This window comes from Pteropus alecto, unplaced genomic scaffold (assembly GCF_000325575.1).
Source record: "Pteropus alecto unplaced genomic scaffold, ASM32557v1 scaffold76, whole genome shotgun sequence".
Classification (NCBI taxonomy): Eukaryota; Metazoa; Chordata; class Mammalia; order Chiroptera; family Pteropodidae; genus Pteropus; species Pteropus alecto.
In genome coordinates, this window is record NW_006443138.1 from 8,751,878 (window position 1) to 8,775,746 (window position 23,869).

At 36.7% G+C, this 23,869-nt stretch overlaps 1 protein-coding gene, 1 non-coding gene and 2 pseudogenes across 2 annotated transcripts in view; 1 reads left to right on the top strand and 3 right to left on the bottom strand.

Moving 5' to 3' along the window:
- Positions 1-1,522: 1,522 nt before the first annotated feature.
- On the bottom strand, positions 1,523-1,638 carry LOC112472414 (annotated as a pseudogene).
- Positions 1,639-2,377: 739 nt separating this feature from the next.
- Positions 2,378-9,247, bottom strand: LOC102897144 (annotated as a pseudogene).
- Positions 5,842-5,948, bottom strand: LOC112472530. The gene has a single exon (XR_003043636.1). It is a non-coding gene; the product is annotated as a U6 spliceosomal RNA (small nuclear RNA).
- A 3,127-nt stretch (positions 9,248-12,374) lies between the features above and the next one.
- RAB21 (RAB21, member RAS oncogene family) overlaps positions 12,375-23,869 on the top strand; it is a 28,940-nt gene continuing 17,445 nt past the window's right edge. Inside the window, exons 1-2 of the mRNA XM_006923751.3 lie at positions 12,375-12,820; positions 23,180-23,239. Coding sequence (XP_006923813.1) covers positions 12,656-12,820; positions 23,180-23,239 — 225 coding nt within the window. The 5' untranslated portion in view covers positions 12,375-12,655. The remainder of the gene's footprint in view (positions 12,821-23,179; positions 23,240-23,869) is intronic.

Genomic DNA, 23,869 nt, shown 5'->3' on the forward strand with positions numbered 1-23,869 from the left:
GCAAATATAAGAATGTATAGGGCATTACGGGACCACAGAGAAGAGATACCTAATCCAGTTTAGAGGGGAGTGGTTAATAAAGTCAAATGTAGCAGATAAGACTAGACAGATAATTGAGAAATGTCTATTGGATTTTGCAATATGAAGATAATTGTTAATTATACCTAAAGAGTGCTATTGAAGCAGATGGAGTGGTTTGAGTACTGAAAAAATGGAGACAATCCATGAAGACATCTTACTTTAATGATAGAGAGGCTGTATAGAAGGAAATTAATGTCTGGAGCCATACTGCTTACCTTTGGAAGCTAGCACTAATGTTTCTTAGTGTGATCTTAGTTGAGCTACTTAACCCCTCTGTACTTTGGTTTTTCTTATCTGTGAATTGGGGATGATGGTAATAGTACCTACCTCATAGCATTGTTACTGGGATTAAATTCATTAATACATGTAAATAGAAGCCTGGTACATAGAAAATACTGAATAATTGTAGCTATTTCTATTATTATTAGGTAGGAGAGTTAGAAGTTGAGGAACATACCATTGACCTAGTGATCTAGAAGACGAAATCATTTACTGAGAGTACCTACTGTCTATTTCAATTAGGACCAGGAATACCAATTAAAAGATAGAGATTGTCAGACTACATTTTAAAAAAAGCAAGACTCAACTACAGGCTGTCTATAAAAAACCCATAGACATAAATAGATTAAAAGCAAAGGATGGAAAAAGATATACCATGCAATACACTAATAAAAGGATGGAAAAAGATATACCATGCAAAACACTAATAAAAAGAATGTTATAATAGCTGTATTAATATCAGACACAGTAGACTTCAAAACAAGGAATAATATCAAGAATAAAGAAGGATATAACATAATAATGAGTAATTCTTCAAGAAGACATAATAGTCCTAAATGTGTATGCACCTGACAATGGAACTTCAAAATACATGAAACAAAAACTGATATACCAAAAGGAGAAATAGACAAATCCACATTTGGAGTTGGAGACTTAAACATAGAAGCAGTAGACAAAATCAGTAAAGATAAAGAGCTGAATAAACTTATTAATTCACTTTACCTAATTAACATTTATAAAAAACTTGACCCAACAATTAAACAAAGTGTTTGCTTTTTCTGTATGATAATGAAAAATTGTTAATTGATATCTAAAATTACCCATTATATAAAAAAATAAAATAAAATATTGAATAATAGATATAGTACGATCTCATTTTTATTAAAAATAGCTATGTATACAGATACATTGATCTATGTTAATAGTAGTAAGATTATGGATGATTTCATTTTCTTTGAGACTCTCCATATCTGAATTTAAAAAATAACATTCGCTTGGTCCATAATTTTCTAATTTAAACATTATTCCCATTATAAAAACAATCAAGTAGATATTAAAATAACTTTTTCTTTTTCTTTTTTTAGGTGAGGCAACCCTTGGTTGACCTCGCTGATTGCAAGGACCTTGTCAGTTTACAATCTTTTATTTTTTCATTTTTTAATGCCTACAACACCTGGTCTTCCTAGGTGGTCTCCCATCCAAGTACTAACCAGGCCCAACCCTGCTTAGCTTCTGAGATCAGAAGGGATCAGGCTTGTTCAGTCTATGGCTATAGACTGAAACAACTTTTTGTATCATAAAACTTCACTTGAACATACACAGTTTTCAATTAGACAATATTTTGAAACAAATTTCTGAATGCAAATCAACGTGTTTAATTATATTCATCTTGATGCTGTTTCTGATTAAAGTGGATCTCAAACAAATGATCATGATGATATTTTATTTTTGTATAAAATTTATTATTTTGTTTTAATGTCCATAATATCCATTAGATGCCTCTCTTTCCTCTTTACTGGTTATAAAACTATAATTAGGCATTTTAAAGATCCGCTTATAATTTTCCCTTTTAAAAGATATTAATGCATATAAATAAGACATTTACAGATAATGATCTCTACAGAGTAATATACTCCTGGATATCTTAAATGCTAAGTTTAATTACGTTTCTTTTATATAGCAATTAGCATTATTGTGGAGAAATGGAAAATATTTTTACATATAAATATTTTCCCAACTAAGTGTAATTGAAAAATTTCATTGAGAGTCAGTTTAAAATAATAAGAAGAAAGAAAACAATAGGGCAAATACTGTATATGGTTACCTGTCTTTTAGAAATATTAATTTTGTTGTTCTTGCCAGTTTCAATCCATTGACACACAGAGCTAAGCACCATATTAAGAAGTCACACTATGACCTAAAAATATGACAGTCCCAGGAGAACTAGTACATCATTATTCATTTTCAATAAACATATAACAGAATAGTGATCAAATATTGTGCCTTAGAACCTTAATCATGCAATACAAATCAATTTATGATATAAATTGTAATGAAGAACATGTGCTGGCACAGTGAGGTTCCATATTTTCTTTGGAAATGCAAAAAGCTCAAGGATGTAATCAATCTTTTTCAGCTCTAGTAGCACAAAAGCTGGGTTTTCTAAGTAGGATTTCCACAAATTTGAGAAGCGTGACATTGTAGCACTGTCAATAATTCTGTGATCAGCTGACCAGCGCACATTAATTATCTGTGCCTTACATAAGTCTCCTTTCTGTTTGAACCAGGAAAGGGCCTTAATTGATCTAAGAGCCCCAGATGCTACTTTAGGTGGCAATATCACTGATTTGGCATAGGTACCACCAACTGATCCAGTGTTGGAAAGAGTAAAGTAAGTGTTTCTTCCATAAGATCAGTGGTACTGAGCTGACTCACAGAGCCCAAATTCTGTAGGTGGTTCAATTAAGAGGTGATCTCAAATATGGAACAGATCTGAATGTTTTTCACATTAGGGATGATCAATCCCTGCTCAGTATTTGTTGCTACCCCAATGTTATGAGAAGCCTTACATATTATGTTCTGGCAGTTTTCATCTACAGAAGCATTAAAGATAGGAAACTGTAGTAATCTCAAGGAAGCAGCTCTTAAAAAAAGGCATAAAGGAGAGTTTAATTCCATGAGCAGAAATAATGAATTTTAATTCTTCTCATAGCTTACCCAGTTCACTAAAGTCAATCTCAATACGATACTCAAACTGAGGTATATGCAGGGATGCAGACATGATCTTGATCATTGCTTTCTGATAGTTTTTTTTTTTTTTTTTTATTGACTTGTGAATGTTTTTACTGAGATATGAGGGATGGGTTGGGAAATGTCACTGTGGGTGGTTATTTCCACCAGGGCACTGTCCATTCTAATCTCCCTGGGATAGCTTCTGCCGCTTTTTCTTTTTCTTAGAGCTGCCGCTCTTGCTGCCAGCAGCTTCTTCAGGTCCAGTGCTGAGCAGCTGCTCCTTAAAAGAGAATTTCCTCTTTTTCTTAGGGACACTCCTCTTTCCTGCCTCTTCAGGGTCACTAACTGGTTCCTCTTCCGGGAAAGATTTCTTCCTCTTGAAGAAGGGAAGATTTCCACTGCCAGCTGTTTCTTCTAAATGACTACTAATCAGCTCCTCCTTGGAAAAAGATTTCTTTTTCTTGGGCTTGGCTAAAGAGACAGGTCGGTCTTCCATTCCATTCTCCTGAGGAGCCTCCTGCAGCTTTTGCTTTTTCTTCGTTTTGGGTCTTTCACTTATCTCCTCACACTCTTCTGGCGTACTACTGCTGTTTTCTGGAGATACAAGAGCAATGGCAGCCAACCATTTTTTTTCTTCTTCATGTGTTTCTTCTCCTGTTTCTCCAGCTTCCTAGTTATCTCAGCAGCTGCTTCCTTTGCATGAACCATGGACTCCTTTCATGACCTCCAGATTCTTTTGTGGAATCTCTCGGGTCTCATAGAAGGATAGTCGCTCCTCAACTTGTTCTCGAAGCTTCTCCCCAAATACACTTGTGGGCGCCTCAGAGAAGCAATCAATTCATGAGGCAATACTGCATTTGTTTGCCAGGTATCGGGAGATGCGACCTTTGTTCTTGGCAGCTGCTCGGCCAATGAAGGTGGAGTGGAAAATGAGTCCATATTTTGGGGTGTTACCCCTTGTCTTCAGGGCTCTGGAAACTCAGTCCCTTTGCTGGGCCCTGCAAATCAGTCAGACACCAGGACTGGCCATTGAAAGTTTTTTATGGGTTCTGTTCTGTCTTTGTCCGTGAATATTGGAGGTTTTGATATTGGTGTAAGTTTTGCCTTTTGGTTTTGGTGGAGGCGGCATAATTTCAGTTTTTGGTAAAAGAGGTAATTTAGCTTCTGTCTACTTTTCCGAATAGTTGAGTTAATATTGTTTTCCATTGCAAAGCGGCAAACTGCTGGAGTTACCAGTATCTTTTGGCCTTTTATCTCTTGGAGTGTGTACTCATCATGGAGCACAGCAAGAGTTTCAACGATATCTTCTTAATCTTTTAAAGCTTCCATTTCCATGTCTATTCATGGCTTCCCCACATAGGCAATAGCATCTAGATCATAATACAGTTTTTTAATGATTCCACCGTAACAACTGGTGATAGTTAACAGAAGTTTTATCGTTTTGGACTTCTCAGATGCTATCAGATTGAGACACAGTATCACTTTTCACATACCATTTTTTAATAGTTACTTCTGTAATCCCTTCTTCAATGTCTGAGAGTTTGAATCAAACCATCTCTTCCTGTAGAACAGCGGTTGTTTTCAGCATCTGACATGGCTGACTATACTCGAATGAAGGATAACCAAAGAAACACATGTATATTGGCTTCAAAACATGAACATTACTACATATTTGAAAGTAGTGAACACAAATTTTAAAATGGAGTTGGAGCTGCCATCCCAGAGGAACTGCCTTGCACATATCCGTCTTACTTCTCAAACATTTGCAATCCGAAGTGTTTGGCTTCTTTACTTACCCTCCCTTTTAACTTTTGAGAGTGTATATTTTTAGTAGAAATTGGTAAATTCTGAGAATCTGAAAGTTTGGCTTAAATCCCTTCTTTGACGAGAATATATAAAGTTTCTTGAGATACTTTTAGTTAACACTGTCAACTTAAGGATAAATGGCTTGGGAACTATTCCTTTCTCTCTCTCCCTAGCCCATATGTTTCTTGGAATGTTTTTGTTTTCTACAACTCTAAAGAAAATCTCCCAATGGCTTCTTTCTTTTTCATTTTGAAGGACTTCTGAATTACAGTCTTGAATGTACTCAGGCCAACATGGTAAATTTCATTGAGCTGCTTGTGCCCCTTTGTGGTCAATACTTACAATTACAGCTCAGTTTTGTTTACCAGCAAGAAGCATTTATTTGAACTGTTGCTTCACATACCAGAATAGTGAGCTGGCAAGAACCACAGGGAGATGAGATCAGAACCAACTGAAAAGTTAAGGGTATAGTTCTTGGCACAGGAGAAAGTGGATACCTGAGCAAGAAAAGGATTCTGATCGAAAGAAGGATGTATGGATGCCAGATTGTCATCTAACATGGCTTACTACACATTGTGCAATTGTTTCTGTGTTGCCTCCCATACTAGCATATGAGTTCTATGATGGCAGAGACATTTTGCCTGGCACTCAACAAAAGTCGTCAAATGATTGAGCAAGTAAAGAAACAAATGGTTTTAGTTCGCAGAAAGTTCACAGTAGATGATGACTATTTTTCTATTTTTAAAAAATTTTAATTAAAATTATTGGAGTGACATTGGTTAAAAAACTCAAATAAGTTTCAAGTGTACAATTTAGCAATACGTCATATATATATTGCGTGTTCACCACTCAAAGTTAGAGTTCCTCCTATCACCAAGTATTGACTCCTTTGACCTCTATCTACCTCGCCCCTTCCCCATTTCCCTCTGGTAACCACTAATCACAAAAATGGCACGCTTCATGAATTTGCATGTCATCCTTGCACAGGGGCCATGCTAATCTTCTCTGTATAGTTGCAGTTTTAGTATATGTGCTGCTGAAGTGAGCACTCTATTATTAATTATTCTTATTAGCTTAACATGGTAAATGCTTTGACAATTTTATTTAACGAAGCCACATATGTCCAAGAGCATTTCTCAAACCTCAGTATTTTATAGGCTTAGCTTTATTTACTCACTTGTTTTAATTATTAAATATTAATTGAGCACTACATTCTTGGATCTAGAAATTAAAAAATGTGACAGACACAGTTCTAGCCTCCAGAAGGGAGCACATTAGACTATACTGGAAATCCAGCATAGTGGATTTGCTGCCAAGCCTCAAATGTCAGTTCGATCCTGGCAGGTGCAGGAATAATATCTTAAGTTTTATTTCATTTTCCTCAGGTTCCTTTGTTTTATTGTATTCCTGTTTTTTTTCCCCTCTCCGCTTTAACTCCTAATACTCAATTTATTCTTTTTCCAATGATTGCCTATTACATTGTATTAAACCCAAACTTTATATATTTATAGAAAAGCTAATAAGAAACAAATGCATTTGTATTAGAATTTCTCTAGTTGTTATAGAAGTGTTTTTTAATTCCCTTTTTTTTCCCCTAAAGGAGAAACCTAATTATAATAAGAATGTATTCCCTGTAACAGTTGCAAATAGGAACCAATGTTCAATGGAGGATTATAAATACCTTGGGGATACAAGATGATCCTAGTGGAGAAATGGAGCTGAGGAATACTTAAAAGGTTATTTAAAAGACATACATAGAAAATAATGGCAAAATTGGAAATAGTCTCCTGAGTTCTTGAGTTTCCCGTTGTCTTACTACTTGTTCAGCCATACTCTCTGTTTGCCTTTACAATATAATGCACCCAGCGGATATAACTTATGCAAAAATATACACACTTTATTAGGCTAAAGCAGGGTTTCTCAACCTTGGCATTATTGACATTTGAGGCAGGATAATTCTTTGTTGTAGGGCTGGCAGGGGGAAATGGGGCCGTACTGTCCTGCACATTATAGAATGTTTAGCGGCATCCCTAACCACTTCCCACTAAATGACAATAGCCAAAATGTCACCAGATATTGTTAATTGTCCCTTGGGGAGCATAATTATCCCTGGCTGAGAACCACTGAACTGGACTAAATCAACCATTTCTAGTTAGTTCCTGAGCATTATAAGTTTATTTCAACCCCTACCATTCTACTAAAACTGTTCTAGGCCCCAGGGCTCTCTCAATTTTATACACTCTCCCTGAGTGATCTTATCCATTCCTGTGGAGTCTACTTTCCTGTCTGTATGATGACTCTCTTATCTTTGCCTCAAAAGCCCAGATCTCTCTTCTGTGCTACAGGCCCAACTGCCTACGGATATTTTTACTTGAGTCTGCCTCAGGCATTTCAAAATAAAAAATGTCTAAAACCAGAAGAACATAACCAAATTTTTTTCTTCCTCGTGTTTCCTATTTCAGTGAAAAGCATCATCTTTATCAATTGCCTAAGCCAGAAAGCAGGATGCAAATCTTTCCTTTTCCCTCTCAATTTGCACAACCATTGTTCCTCAAGTCTTATCCGCTCAATTTCCTAAATCAGTGCTTTACAAACTTTAGCATGAATGAGAATCATAAAGAGGACTTGTTAAAACACAGTTTCCTGGATTCTGTCCCAGAAATTCTGATTTAATGGAAGAGGTGTGGACTGAAAATCTGAGAATCTGCATTTCTAACAAGCTTCTGGCTGTTGCTGATGGTCTGCAGACCACCCTTTGTATCTCACTGTCTTAAAGGACTGCTCATTGTGCATGTGATAAAGCCCAAAATTCTTAGCATTATTTTCAGGTTCTATATGATCTTATTTATTCCTTTACGTTCGTCTCTTACCATGTTCATCTTATTCCTGGTGCTTGTTTTAATGCTATGCTGTTCCCTGAAACCTGAGTACCTATTGCTTTGCCTAGCTGATTCCTTCTCCTCCTTCACTGTTCAGATAATTTATTTACTCTATAGAGAGTACAAGATCTTTGTCCATAACTCAGGTATGGAAGAAATTGAATTTTTCTAAAATTGAACTTAATTGTTTGACTCTTACAAGGTAATAGAAATTAGATTTCAATGTGGAGATGAAGGTGGAAGGTCAGGCAACATCCTGATTACACGGGACTTTATAGGTCATGGTAAGAAATACGAGTATGTTTGTTTTATTGAAAAAGAAAATCACTCTGGTTGCCATTTGGAGGATAGATTGCAGTGGATGGTGGAGCAAAGGTAGAGGCAAGGAGACAAGTTAGAAGGCTACTGTAGTAGCCTAGGAAAAAGTTGATGATGGGTTGGATTAGGGTGGTAGAGATGGATAGTTGATTGATTCAAGATCTATTTTGGAGATACAATTGACTGGACATGGTAGTGGATTGGATGTGAGGAGTAAGAGAAAACAAGAAATACTGGTTAGGTTTTAGTTTCAGTAAATAGATGTATAATAGAACTATTTGTCGAGATGGGAAAAACCAAGAGAGGAACAACTTTTGGAGAGAAATTGAGGGATCCATTTTAAACATATTGTGTTTGAAATTTCTATTTGACAGTTGAGTAAAGATGTTAAATGGGAGTTGCCTATACATAACTGGTGCTTGAGGAAGAGCTCAAGAGTAAAAGATATAAATTTAAGACTCGTTAGCATGTAGAAGATATTTTAAACCAGAGGATTGGATGAGGTCACCTAGAGAGAGAATGTTTTATTGCAGAGAACTGAATCTGGAAGCCCACTAACATTTAGAGGTTGAGAACAGGTGGAGCCAAGAAAGAGATGGAAAAGAAGCAGCCAATAAAGTAGGAGAAAAGCAGAAAATTGTGATGACCTGAAAGTCAAGGGAGGAATGTATGCCATAAAAGAGTAGTTAGCTGAGTCAAATCTGCTGAAATATTAAGAAAATTGAAAATAAAAGAATGTGTCCATTTGTTCTGACTTGCTTTCTTCTGTAACAGCTGGGTTAGTTCCCATTCTTATGTGGTTCCATAGTTCCACATACATGTCAATTTACCATACTTTATAATAACTGTTTTAATTATCTGTAGCTCCCATTAAACTGTAAACTCTATGAGTGCAGAAGTCATATCAGATTGAATTACATTTGTAGCACAATGCCTGGCAGATAGTAAATGCTGAATAAATATTGTTTGACGATGAATGAATGAATGAATGAATGAATGAATAAACTGAAGACATACAAAAGCCGTTGACAATCACTCTCCCTCCAAAATGAACAAAAAGCATTACCTGACTCCTCAACGCTGGAAAATTCATCAAAATTCAACATTCCAGGGCCCCAGATAGTCACACTGCAGACCATGAAGTTAGTCATAATTGACAAAAATGGCATAAGAAGACAGATAGAAAAGAGGGGGCATCAAAAAAACTAGGACATCATACATTAAAAGTAGTTTGTAAACATTATAACTACCACAAAACAAGTGGGCTGGTTCTTCTTGTCTTGTAGAAACTATTAGAGCTACACATTACCTTTCTGTTGTAACTTTTCCCATTCGGTACTGTGTTACATGTTCATGGTTAACTTGATTTCACCTGTATAATTATGCTTGTGTGCGTGTGTGTGTGTGTGTGTGTGTGTGTGTGTGTTTGTTGTCGTTGAGGTGCAAAGGAGCTATATGCATTGGAATTTGTACTCTACCATGCCTCATCAATAAGCAATCTATCACTGAGGTGTTCTCGCATTTTTTTCAACTCCTATCTAAGAAGGAATTGAGTTCCAGTTTTTTGTGGCATCCTCTATTAAGTTTACGTAGACCAATCATAGTTGACTCCAAGACTGACTTCAGTTCTTAAGAGCACAGACTCTATCCCAGAATTAGCCTGAATTTCTTTCAATGCTTGGACTAATGTAGGTTACTTGTTTTCTCCCAATATATTTATATATTCATTTCCTATGGTTCTGTAACAAATTATCACAAATTTAGTGGCTTAAAATAACAATTTATTTTCTTCCAGTTCTGGAGGTCAAGAGTCCAAAATCAGTTTCATTATTGAAATTAATGTTTTGGCAGGGCTGCACCCCCTCCAGAAACTCTAAGAGAAAATCTATTCTTTGTCTTTTCCAGTTTCTGGTGGCTGTCAGCATTCCTTGGCATGTGGCTGCATCATTCTAATCTCTGCCTCCACGGTCACATTTCCTTTTCTTTTGCGTGTAGCATCTCCTTCTGCTTCCCTCTTTGTGACTGTGTTTAGGGACCAGACCAGATTATCCAAGATAATCTCTTCATCTCAAAAAGTTTAATTTAATCACATCTGAAAAGACTGTTTCCAAAGAAGGTGACATTAACAGGTGCCAAGTATTAGGACCTGATATCTTTGGGGTGGGGGACATTATCAATCTGCCACAATTTACATCCATATTTACCCACTCTGCTCAAATTGAAGTATTGCAATCCATGAACATTTGCAATACTTTTCTTAAACCCCAATGTAAATTAAACTTAGAGAAATATTTTAACTTTAAAGATTATTTTATTTTACTAAAAAATTTTTAAATAGTTTTAATTCAGTAATAAATGCAAAGTACTGCATGTAGGTTCTAAGATGATCAAGCTATTAAATAATCTGGGACCCATATCATTTGAACAGTGGTTGAAAAGATCGGCTATATTGAAAAGAGAAGAAAAGAGAAGGCTTAAAGGAAGGTCACATAGCTTTCTTTATATGTATGAAGATGTTTCACAAAGAATAGAGATTAAATACATGCTGTGTAGGTTGAGCCAGGAACAATTAATTTTAGGCAGAGAGAAGCAGATTTCAATCCAAAATGAAGAATTCAGAATGTATAGTGGAATGGACCCCTTCAAAATGAAGTTTCTTCCTAATTCTAGAAGTGTTTATGAATGTGCAAAGACCTTAAGAGGAGGAATGAAGTAGAGAATAGGTCCTCAGATATAATCATGAGGATATTTTATAAAAACATAAGTTCTCTTTATGGCTGATTCTAAATAAATCTAAGTAATATTATCCTCCTTTGATCCATTTTCCAATTACAGTACAGCCAGAGTGATCTTCTAAAGTCAAATTTGATTACGTCAGTCCCTCTGATTAAAACCCTTCATTTGCAGAAGGGCCCTTTCAGTACTGACTCCTGGTTTCCTTGCTAGTCTCATCTGACACTCTCTTCCTCTCTGCATTATGTTGCTCAACTTTAGATGCTCCTTCCTACCTCAAAGCAGTTAGACATTCTGTTCTGTTTGCAAAGCTCTTCTTCTCCTTGACTAGGTTATTCCTACCTATAGGTGACATTCTCTTGGAAGACTTCTCTAGCATGTTAAACCAGTTGGGTCCCCATATAATTTGCAAAATATTCTGAACTGCTTTATTAAGATGAAAATATTCATTGTATAATTGACTGTGTTTGTCTTCCCTGCTAAAATGTCAGTTCTTGGTGACAAAGACATTGTATCTTGTTCAGCACAGGGCTTGGTATATGTGGTGGGCACCTTCAAATATTTATTGAATGAATGATTGGAATATCTGATTTGAAGTGGAAAAGGAGTCTGATGAAAAAAAAAAAGCACCTAATTGACACCAGATTTCTAGTTGCAAATTTTCAGAAACACCAGCATAGTTTCTTAGAAGAGTGTATTTCATGAAAGAAAGGGGAGGCAGATGAGGAAAAATAAGCAATCATCAAACAAGCGAGTCAATGTGGAAAGTGAGAAGCTTCATAAAAGACAGAAAAACTGGAGAGCCAACGCATTATGGCTTAAGATGTATTGAATTGTTCATTCATTCATTCCCAAATACTTATAAAACATCTATTATGTGCCTGGCACTTGGAGTTGGAAATTCAAAGGTGGGAAGTTTTTTCCTTTAACAAATCTACAGCCTAAAAAAGACAAGTATTCGGCAAAGTAATTTCCATGAAGTGTGGTTAAGCACTGCTAAAGAAGGTATACTGGTATAATGAAATACCTAACTTGGGGGGTGGGGGAGGAGAGGGGTAGAAGAACAGGAGGAAGAGGGGTCAGGGAAGCCTTTCCGGTTTAAGTTGAGATCTGAAAGATAAGGAGGAGACTAGGCAGTCTGGGAACTTAAAAAAGTTCAATAATTATTATTTGGGAATACACAGAAAAATACTGTCAACATGTTGAAGGGCACCTTGGCAGTCTGGCTTATAGCGACTCTGGTGCGAGAGGTCATTAGCCTTGTAAACATTCCCTGGTCAAGAAAGATACCGTCCTGCACTTCGATATTCCACCTGAGCTGGCCTTGCCTCAAACTACTCATTCCTTATTCCTGCAGGCTCTCACAAAATGCAGAGCGGTGGTGACCCGCAGACAGCCGGGATCTGCCGGAAACTGCACGTAGGAGATCCTCTCTCTTCCAACTTCATTCACCCCAAGAAGAAGCCGCAGGAGCCCCGCCCACATCTAGGCACATTCTACTGGGCCGAGTCCCAGGGGCCGCCCGCGGCCGCGACGGTCACGTGACCCGAAGTATGACGTAGGAGGAAGGAGACGCCATTAGAGGGAGGCGGAAAGGCAGCTGCTCTTCGCCTTTCGTCGGGTCCCTGACGTGGTGGCTGGGTCCCTTCACTCTCGGACTCTCCCTCGGTCCTTCCAGACCTCGCCCCCAGGCGGGAGTGGAGACGGCGCTTGGGGTTGGGGGACCAGTGCCAAGGGGCCTGCGCGGCCCGTGACTGTGAAGGCGCTACTGCGGCTGTGGGGAGCTCGGCGCAGCTCTAGGGTTCGGGTGGCCGGGAAGCGACGGGATGGCTGCGGCCGGCGGCGGCGGCGGCGGCGGCGGCGGGGCAGCGGCAGGCCGAGCATACTCGTTCAAGGTGGTGCTGCTGGGTGAAGGCTGCGTAGGGAAGACGTCGCTGGTGCTGCGCTATTGCGAGAATAAGTTCAACGACAAGCACATTACCACTTTGCAGGTGCGGGCCCTAGGGGGCGGGAGTTGGCGCCTTGGGGTCCCTACCCCTCCAGAGCCAGGAGGACTTTGCTGCCATGGTCCCTGGATCTGGGCTCACAAATCTCAGGCCTGTCACCTCCACCTTCGAATTGCCTTTCTGAATTCGTCCTGGGGACACGCGGGGTCGGGGCAGCCTGTAGACGTAAGGACAGGCCAATGGCGGGGGTGGGGGTGTTGCGGAGAGTGGAAGGGCCCTGAAAAGTCCCCAGTGCCCCACGTTTGGCTGCGTATTTCGTGGAGTCCCCATCACTGGGCTAGTTTTTCCCCTTCGTTTCGCTTCCGCCTGGGCCCTAGGTGCCTTCGCCCTACAGTCACCGAGTGTCATCCCTTTTTTTGTTTGTTTCTTTCGGAATTAGGAATTTAGTTGAGGATTTGATTTTGCGAAGTAGGTGATTTATAACTTAAGCGCTTACTGATGACTAAGTGTTTATGCAAGTTCCATTTTGTCCTGTGTTCGAGTAACGTGCTGATTGGCAAAACAGTCATCTCTGGAGGGTTTTTGAAATGACCGCTTGCTGGTGTGGGTTACGCAGTTTTCACTGCTGCCTGCGTGGGTCTGACTGTCGGTCAGTTATATTCTGCGAGGTCGGTCGACTCACATTCACATGAAAACGCCATGTGAATACTGGCTAACAGTTTGCAGTTGGTCCCCAAACTAACCGTTTAGCTGCTGCTATTATCTTTGCTTGTAATATAGAGCCGGCTTTCTTCTGCAGCTACATTATGGTTACTCAGAAGAGTGTTAGAATGTAATCATTGATTGAGAGAGAAGCCAGGCTTTTGAGGCAGTTTCAGTCTTCCCTTCCCAAAGAAATCAGGTTGCACATGTTAGAAGACAAATATCTAACTAATCTGACTTGATCAGTTTAGTCAGTAAAGTCCAGTGGATTTTTGAGCCTGATTGCCTAGGTTCATATCCCACCTCCATCCATTTAATTACTTGTGCGATTTTAGGCAAGTTAATTAATCTGTCTCTACCTAAATTTCCTCATCTGTTAAAAATGACTATAATAATAGTATCTATGTAGGTCATAGGGTTGTCAGGACAAATACACATAAAAGACTTAGCACCTGGTCCAGTGAAAACTCTCCGTTTTATTATTACTGCCCCAAATTGCACAATAGGTTTTAATTAACGACTATGGAGTGTGTAAGAACATGAATACTATTTAACAGAATGTACCATCTTCTAATTGTTGTGACATTTGATGCTTGATGCTATGATTAAGCTACCGAGTCTGGAATTTACAAAGATGCTCTGGTTCTGATTCCATGTTCTATTTTTACTTCTTTTCTTTTCTTTTTTTTTTGCTCCTACTGTGTAAAGCATAATAACTGAAAAAGTTAATGCCAGGAAACTCCTTTTCTTCTTACATCCTTGTACAAGAGAACTTACACAATTTTAATAGTGATTTGTTATTGTTGAGTGTTACTAGTGAGATTCATAGGGTAACTACGTATGATCATTTGAAAGTTTAGAAATTTATTTAGGTAAAGTAATAATAACATTTATTAAGTTCTTCCTGTGCTGAGTACTTTACTTCTGTCATTTAATTCTTGTAACAGCCTAGGAGGTAGATAGTTTTACAAGTCCCATTTTCCAGGTGAGGAAACAGGCTTGGGTAAGTAGAGTAATATGCTGATCATACTGCCACTAGTCACGCTACTTAAGCTGAAATTTGAACCCAGATCTGACTTCACATTTTGAGTAGTTAAAGTCACACCGCCTCTGGATATTTATAGACCACTCCTTTAGTGTTTTCCTGTGTGCTACAGATCTAAGATAAAAGAGAAAACCATTTAAAAAATTGAGCTCTCAATATTTTAAAAAGATAATTTAGCCTTTCAACCTGAAAATTACCCTTTCATTATACATTCCAAAAACACCCTCGAAGCTAAAAGCAGGCTAAGGATTTTTAAATATCTGAGAGAAACCACTGCTGGAGACTGCCCATCAGATGTCCACTCATATCCAACCCAACTCTAGGAAGAGATCCCAAAAGCCCCATCTGTGACCAGGCACAGAATCCCAGGAATCTACATAAGATCCTGTGTGAGCTACACAGGAGAGGATGAAATTATGGCAGATCTTCAGTATTAAAGCATAGCAGTCCATATTGTTATTTATATAACTCAACACAAACAGTATCTGGATTACATTACAGAATTGAGGATTTTGTGGCATACCTGTGTGTAGAAACAGTATTATGTCTAATCTCTTTCTTGCAGGTACAAGTTCATCTCATCTTAATTTTTTCAGAGAAATTTGACTTCAGTATGACCCATAAAAACACAACCTTGTATGCTTTTAATTTCCAAACAGAGATCATGCAGAAGATAGGAGAGAAAGAGTTCCCCTTTTTTCTTGTCAACAAAACAACCTACTACTACCTATTTTTGTAAAACATTTTGTGTTTTTGCAAAGTATACTCTCAGGCATTCGTATTTCAAAGAATTATAGTCTGAGAGGAACCCAAGATAGTTTATGGTTCTCCATTTCAAGCTTTTGTTTAATATTTCAGTTGAGTGTCCACTTTTCTCTGTACATCTTGAAGGTGTGATGAACTGATAATATAGAAAGTAGAAAACTATACCCTGAAGTGGCCAGTTTCATTTTTAGATAGGTTTGATTTCTAGTAAGTTTCTCTGTTGGTAAAACCAAAATCTGTTTCCCTGTAGTTTCCAGTCCTAGTTCTGCCCTCTGAATCTTGGTTGCTCATGCCATCTCTTCTGATAGTTGAAGATAGCTATCACATCTTAGGTCTTGTCTTCTCTTTGTTAAACAGCTCTAATCTCTTTAACTGGATCTCCTATGATATCATTGTAAATCATTTCACTATTTTGACATCTTTTCTAGACACTCACCATTTAATCATTGTCCCCTTAAAATGTGATGCCTTGAGCTGTAGAAATAATTCCATGTGTCGTTTGAACTGAGTAGAGAGGTGCTGGCTATCACCTCCCTTATTGAGAATTGTTTTCTAACACTGAAGAAGAAAAGATTCTGTGATCTTTTTGGGTAGCTGTCACATTGATTAATATTAGGCTTGTTATCTTAGTCTTTTTTGCTTCAAAAAAAAAAAAAAGTGTTACATTCCTCAAATTCGAATTTTGTAGTTAAGTATTTTTATCCCTAACGTATTTGACCCATTAAAGTGAGCTTCGATTGATTTGCTTCAGTGGTTAAAGCCTGTTAATATCCTTTTAAATTTTGATTCTGTAGTTGAAGAAGCATTGAGCTTCTGCAGGTCAGGCACTTGGGTTGGGTTCTGGGCATGCAAAGAAGAATAAGGCATGAGCCCTACTGTCTGGATTAGCGATTCATTTTAACTTTGTCCCCTGATGATTTGATAAGAATGTCTTTAATTTCTCATCAGGTCATTAATAAAGACTGAAAGAAGTGGGGCGGGGTGGGGGGAGAAGGCCAAGTACAAAGCTCTGCAGCCGGTCTCACTGTAGTCAAGTGATGTGTGACCAGAGATATATATTTCTTTAGACATGCACAATCTTAGGGTAGGGCTTTTTCAGACTATGCATGGGCCACAGTCCTCTTTCTCCTTGGGTGAGAAACAGTTATTAAGGGAGTGTTGTATATATTAGTGATAATGGAAGCAGAAAGCAGCTTAAGACTGACTGCAGTGGGCTACTACCTAGTGGATACAAAGCCTTTAATGAAAATGGTTATTCCAGTATTATAAATCTAACTTTTCTGTCATAGCTACATTAGTCTTGCCCACAGGGGATGTCATGAGATGCTTTGTCAAGTTCTTGAAGACAGGATACAGTGTGTTTCTTCATTAGGAGGCCATACAATGTGGTAAAAGGGAGAATACTTTGAAGTTAGACTTTGGATTGAATTTTGGCTTCTACTTATAGCCATCATGATCTTGGCAGGTTATTTTAATGTTTCGTAAGCTGGCTCTTTATTTATTAAATGGGAGAATCTCATTCATAAGATTTTTATGTGGGTTAAATAGAGAGCCATCATCTGTAAAGCTCCTAGCATAGTGTCTGGTACATGTTTGTTAATCAATATTTGCTGTTGAATAAATAGGTGGTACTTAATTTGTGTTGGTTTCTTTCATGGTAACTCAGTCAAAAAGGTAATGGAATTAATTTGACATGAATTATTTTGAGAACCTATGCTACATATGGGATCACTACATTTTAAAATTACTTATAGATTATCTATGTATCTATACACACATACACATAGATACATACATACTTATATACATATGTATTTGTATCCTTAACCTGGCCCAGGAAACTTGATCTTACATAAAATCCCCAAGTTCTCTTATGTGATATCCCCACTGATTGGAGGCTTTGATAAAATTGATAGAGACAAGAAAGACAACCAGAGTGAGGGAGTTACTGCTTTGTCTCTGGAATTTATTAAGGCAGTACTGCTGAACGCCAACAATTAAATTCCAGAATTGTTTATTTAATACCTGTTATATACCAAATATTGTGCTAGCCAGGGAATATAGAGATGAGTAAGATACTTTAACTGTTAGCTAGTTTTCTTGACTTTACATATTCTTAAATGTTTGTGCCATTTTGATTATTACCACCTCCTGTCTTTGGTATGTATATATGTTTGTGCTATTGAGTGATCACTTTTTTTCTTTAGATGTGCCTTCTTTTTTCCCTTATTGAGGTGTTTTAAGATTATGAATCTAGAAAGTGCCTTCTATCACTTTTAACTAGTTTCCTATGTAAAAAAAAACTTGATAATCAGAACCATCGGTCATCTTCCTTTTTAGAATTTTAACTGGAATTCTACCTATTTGTCTCATAAAGTGTAGAGTAGGTGCCTGTTATTTATTAGCAAAGCAGTGGTGTAAGGGCACATAATATCCTGACAGTTTGGCAAATGAGGAACCTAAGACTTGGACTAAATTTCTAAGGTCCCACAAATAGTAATAGTGTACCATTTTTTTCTTAAGCTAAGCCTACTACTTTTTTTTTTCTTTTTTTCTTTTCATGTACCTTAACCTCCTGAGCAACACTTTCATTCTGGTACTAGCAGTTGATTTTTCACTTGGCATTGCAGCCTCTGGTCTAGGATTCTGGGCTTTCTTATTTGTAAGATTAATGTTTTTAATGTCTGAAATAATCTTCCAAGTTGTTCTGGAAGCCGTATCACTGTTGATTCAGCCAATTCAGTCACAATATTTTTTCCCCTTTAGTATTTTGCTTGATATATGTGGGCTATAAAGGGTGGGTGATTTTTTTTAAGAAAAGAGTTTTTCTGAATTGTGACTTCGAAATCCTAATATATAGGTATTCTGTAGCTGAGTGCCATTTTCTGCTTTGTGTTTTGGGCTACTCCTTAGAAGTGAGTTTTGACTCTCAAGATATTCGCTTGGACTCTAAATTGATTGTAATCTCTCTTTTTAGAAACTAAGGAAGAGAAATGTTGAGGTACTCAAAGCACTCAGCTCAGTTTTCTTCCCTTTAAAAAAAATGGAAATAATTGACATGTAACATTGAGTAAATTTAAGGTTTACAACATATTAATTTGTTACATTTATATATTACGATTGCCATTGTAGTAATCCAACTTAGTTTTCTGATAGCAAATTTTTATTTCCTTGCTATAGAGGACTAATTTTATTTTATCAGCCTGAATCCTTTCATCTCTTAAGTCTGGAAGCAGTAATAGATTAAGTACTAAGGCTGGAAACAGTGTTAGTGAGTGTAGCAAAAATAATGTAACTGTTTAGTTACACATACACACACATTATTGAAAGTCTGTTGAACTTAAAATTTATTAAAGATGGGGAAAGTGTCCAAAATTCAGTTAGTATGTTACATTAGATAATTTTGCTTTGTTATGGTTAGCAGGCACAGCAAGTGAGTGATCTGGCTAACAATAACAGCAAAACCCAAAAACTGATAAAGAAGTTATGAAAAGACTTTAATTTGGTAGATATAATTTGTTCTTATTATCTCTCTCCTATAATCCTAATTTGGTTTTTTTAAGTAGAGATTTAAAAAAAATTATCCACTATGATTTCAGATGTTGGGTAAAAAAAGCATCAGGTATAAATGAGGGATGTCAGCCTGAGCTAATAAGATTGTTAATTTTGTTAATACCCTCAAGGTTTGAAAGATGAAATCATTGGAATTAGAAGAAGTAGTGGTGCTATAACTCAGGGTTTGGAGGAATAAAGTGGGAAATGTACCATTACTTTGATCCTCATTACTTTGTGCTTACCCCAAGAATATTTTGGGAGATGAGTTGGTGTCCAGGAACACTTAATGTCCAAGTGGAAGAGTGCCAGGTTAAGAATGTGTGTATGTTCTAGAATAGGCAGCTTTGTGCAATGGAAAAAGCACTGTGGAGTTGAGACAGGCTTCCATCCACTGCAGCCCCTGACTGAATTGTCTGACCTTGAGTGTCACTGTATTTCTTTAAATCTCAAGTTCACAACTATAAAATTGGGATAATTACCTATTTCACAGGGCTCGTTATGAAGATCAAATGAGAAAGCCCAACCACAGTGCTTGACACATACTATGTACTATTTTTTTTTCTTCCTATATTCCTAGAACCTTTGGAATTGATACTGTTTAATACCACTTTTCTCTCTCTTTTGTAGACTAGGATTCTTCACTGAGATGTTTTCAGGGATTTATAAATCCCTTTGGAAAGCATGTGAAAATTGTTTTTGGTATTTTGCATATGAGCTGTTTTCTTGTGAGTCAGTGAGTTCAAAGCTTTCACTAGATTCTCAAAGTTAAGTCCACACCCTTCTCCCATTCTACCTACCATGTAACAGAATTAAGAACCACTGCTCCAGAGTAAGTATTGTTAACTACAAGTGGTTTTAGGAGTCTGGACAAATTTCAGGCTTTTGATCGTTGGCTGCTATCTTGATGTTAAAATCTTTTCAGCTCTATTTTCAATATAATTGTATTTGCTTTTAAAACAAGATGTTTGCTACTTAAGAAAATATAAAATATTTAAAACTTCAAGATGTATATAAAATGAGATAGATATTACATAAGAAATTTTTCCATAGAATGGGACTTAGAATTTTCATTATAAGGGGGAAAAAAACTTTAGTGGGGACCCTTCGATATGTGCTTTATGAATGCATCAGGTGTTTGAGTTAAAATGATTTGGTTTATGAGGAAACTTTGAGGACCACATCTCTTGCATATATTAAATTATACTTGCATTAATTAACCCAGGTATATTGTAGATATGTTTATCTACAGTAGCAGTACAATTGAACGTGTGTTTGAACTGGGTAGGTCTACTTAAATGGGGATTTTTTTTTCAATTAATACATACAGTAATGTAAATGCATTTTCCTTATCTTAACATTTTCTTTTCTCTAGCTTACTTTACTATAACAATACAATATATAATACATATAACATAAAAATAGGTGTTAATCAACTTACTGGTAAGGCTTCTTCTGGTCAGCAGTAGGTTATTTATTATTAGTTAAGTTTTTGGGGAGTCAGAAGTTATATACAGGTTTTCAACTGTGTGTGGAACTGCGCCCTTAACCCCTACAATACTCAAGGGTCAACTGTATTTGCATATCTGCTCTGGGCAGAACTATGGCTCTGCTATTTCTGCTTCTTCCACTGGAGAAGAAGTGTTAGTTTAGATCTCAGTTGGGGAGATACCATAGCATAGATCTTATAAGTTGTGTTTGGGGCCAGACTACAAGGCTGTCAGATCCTACTCTATCACTTACTGTGTGACTTCGGTACTGTGTGAAGATACTTACCCTTCCTGTGTCTGTTTCCACATCTATAATATTTGGATAATATATCTAATTCACAGTGTGTTATGAGAATTAAATGAGTTAATATTGAAAAACTCTTAGAACACTGCTCATTTCATTGTAATCACTATGAAAGTGTTAATAAAAATATGTAATCTGATTAAAAAGACGTGTCTATGAAAAGAAAACTTAAAAAGCAGTATATACTGTATATTATAAGAATAGGGTTCCTAAAATTCTTCAAGATAGGGAAACTGGGTTTTATGGGTGATTTGAGAAAGCTTAAAAATTCAGAGAAGGTGTATAGCTCATGAACTGACCTTGGATAGAAGCGATTCGGATAGAGAATAAAGAATAGGCCCAAATTAGAGGGGAATTTTCTGAACAAACAGAATTGGGGTTTGGTAGGTTGTTTGGGAATACAGAATGACGAGGGAGAATATTCAATGACGATATTTCTAAGGTTCTAAACTTCAGTGATTTGGAGAATGTGCTCAAAATACTAAAGTTGGAATGGAAAGCCAATTTTGGAGAGATCAGTCTAATTTTAAATGTGTTTGACAGAGAGGCACTTAAGTTGACCTATAAAATATTTGAATAGGTTTAGGATTTTGAGTTTCTTTAAATAGCATTTATATCGAAACCATGAAAATGGATGAGTTCAAATAAATTACACAACTAATAAGTGGCAAAGCTAGGATTCAAATACAAAGCTCTGCTTCAAAGTTCATATTCTTAGCCCCGGTACTGTATGTACTGAATGGGAGATGTCCTTTATTCACATTTATTGTTATAACATGTATTTGTTTTTCTCATTTTCCAAGTAATTTCTTTTATTATTTTGCCATTTAATTTCTTTTATACCCTTCCCATATAATTCTTACTTGTTTCATTTTAATAAAATACATTTAGTATAGCTTGGGACTTGAAGGCAGATATTCTTGGATTTGATCTCATCTCTGCCATTTATATATCTATCTCTGGATTCCTTAGAAACCACTAAATCTAGTGGCGTTTTTTTAGTTCTAATTTTCCTTTGTGTGCATACAGCAGGAAGTCCTTCCCAAAATCTAGGTTCCCTATCCTTCAATAATGATTCACCATTCTAGCTTTTTGTCAGTTCTAGCTTTCTTCTCTGTACTTTTCTTTTGTATAGCTACACCTAAATCTGACTGTCTCTTTGAACTTGGCTCTTTATTTCTTTTTTAAACGTGTCAGCTGACTCTGGATTCTTATTATATTTACTTTTCAGTTACTCTTCATTCTTTTGTCTATCTTCATAGACTCAGTTCAGGCCCTTTTTTTCTCTCCAACTTTGTAATAGCCTTTAGGCTCCCAGGTCTAGTCCTGTCCTTTCCAGTCCAACCTCCCCTCCCATCCCAAAGTCATTCTCTTAAAGTGTAGATTTTATACTTCCCACTGCTAAATAATTCTTTAGTGATTCTCTATTATCTCCTAACACTTATTCCTTAGGATGAACTAGGTTTTTCTCTAGAGTAAAAGGTCAAATGAGTTTGGGGGATGCTTGTATAAATGGAATTAGCCTTCCTTTTGGCAGAATCTTAATGTCGCAATATGTATTGTGAATGTACAAAGGGGACACAGAGCAATATGCAGCATTTCCCAATTATACCTGACTGTAGTATACATTTAAGGAAAAAATACATGTCTACTGTCTTGGAATAGGTTATGTTAAGACCCACAAGGTAACTAATGCCCATACTTCTTTCTAGTCATGGAATTCTAGGACTTTTTTTTGGTTCATTCACTCTTTGCCTATGTTTGTAGTCTTGTCTCTGGCATTGACTATACAACTTGGAGTTTCCCATGGGGCGGAGAATTACGTGTTTCAGGCTTGAGTGGTTTCACTCATCTCTCAGAGAAAACCCCTACTATGAGTAATGGGAAGATTACCACCTTCTCTCTGAAGCTACCTTTGACTCATCCAGGCAGGCTTTACACTACCTTTTTTTTTTTTTTTAGCTCTCCTTATAGTATACTCAGCAAGACCATTCATTTTAACAGTTATCACATGATATTGTAATTCTTTTTACATTTTTATTTCTAAAATATACTATAGCTCTTTGAAGGCTGGAACCATTTATTTCTGTGACATTAGTACCTAAGAAAATTATTAAAAATAAATAATTGAATTATAAAATAATTACAGCAACATTTTAAATAATATTGGTATTTATACAGTTAAGTAAATGAATAAAAATTTATCTCATCTTAGAAATCTCTTAGACTTTCTATAATGAATAGGTAAGGTGGCATCAAATTATATTCTCTAAGAAATTTTTTATGGGGAAAACTAAGAAAATATTTAATTACTAATTTTTCTTTGTAATTTTCATAACATGTTCATAAAACTATTTTCTTAGAATATAAGTAATGTTCTGTCTTCGGTGAAAACAATGTTTAATCATTAATAAAAACTCAGTGATTACTTTTTCTCCCAGATAACTTGAGTTTCATATTCAGATGATTTATTCATTTATAGTTTTTAGGATAAGAAACATTATTTTATATGAAACATTGTTTAACGTATATATCTTTTTTCTTAGGCATCATTCTTAACAAAGAAGTTAAATATTGGTGGGAAAAGAGTAAACCTTGCTATATGGGTAAGTTAACTTTTTCAACTGTTTGAATGAAGCCTCTACGTTATTGGTACTCTAATAACTAATTGGCTCAAGGAATAGCTTTTTTTTTTTAAGTGAATGTTAGCCAAAACTTTTTTAAATAAACATTTCCCCCGCTAAAATCTGGCAAATAATTATATCTTGAATATAATCGTATACAAGAGTATTGCCACCATAACTTATCAGGTGGGTAAAGGTTAACTCGGAGGGATTCCATGTCAGAGAGAGGAAAGGACAGGGTGGATGGACAGCCTGCCTGGCTTTTTATTCCCTTGTGTTCCAACCTTCCAAGTGGCTACTGGAGAGTAAGGGAAGGGTAATACAGTAGGGTTCCTGTTGGCAGGTGGTTCTGATGCATGCTCTCTTTTCTTGTCTCCTCCCTCTGTGGGGAGCTTAAATTTAGGGCAAAGCCTATTTCTGGCTTATAATGCCATCTCGGCCATTCTGACCCTCAGGCAACTGTACTTTTTTTTAGTGGGGGTGGAAAGATTGCTCAGGAGGAAGAGGGTAGGGAGAGGAAATGTAACCTTTGTATAACAGTAAAACATTAATATTGGTTATAACTTGACTTAAAAAAAATTTTTTTGTAAGCTGCTTTGTTCTTTTTAATTT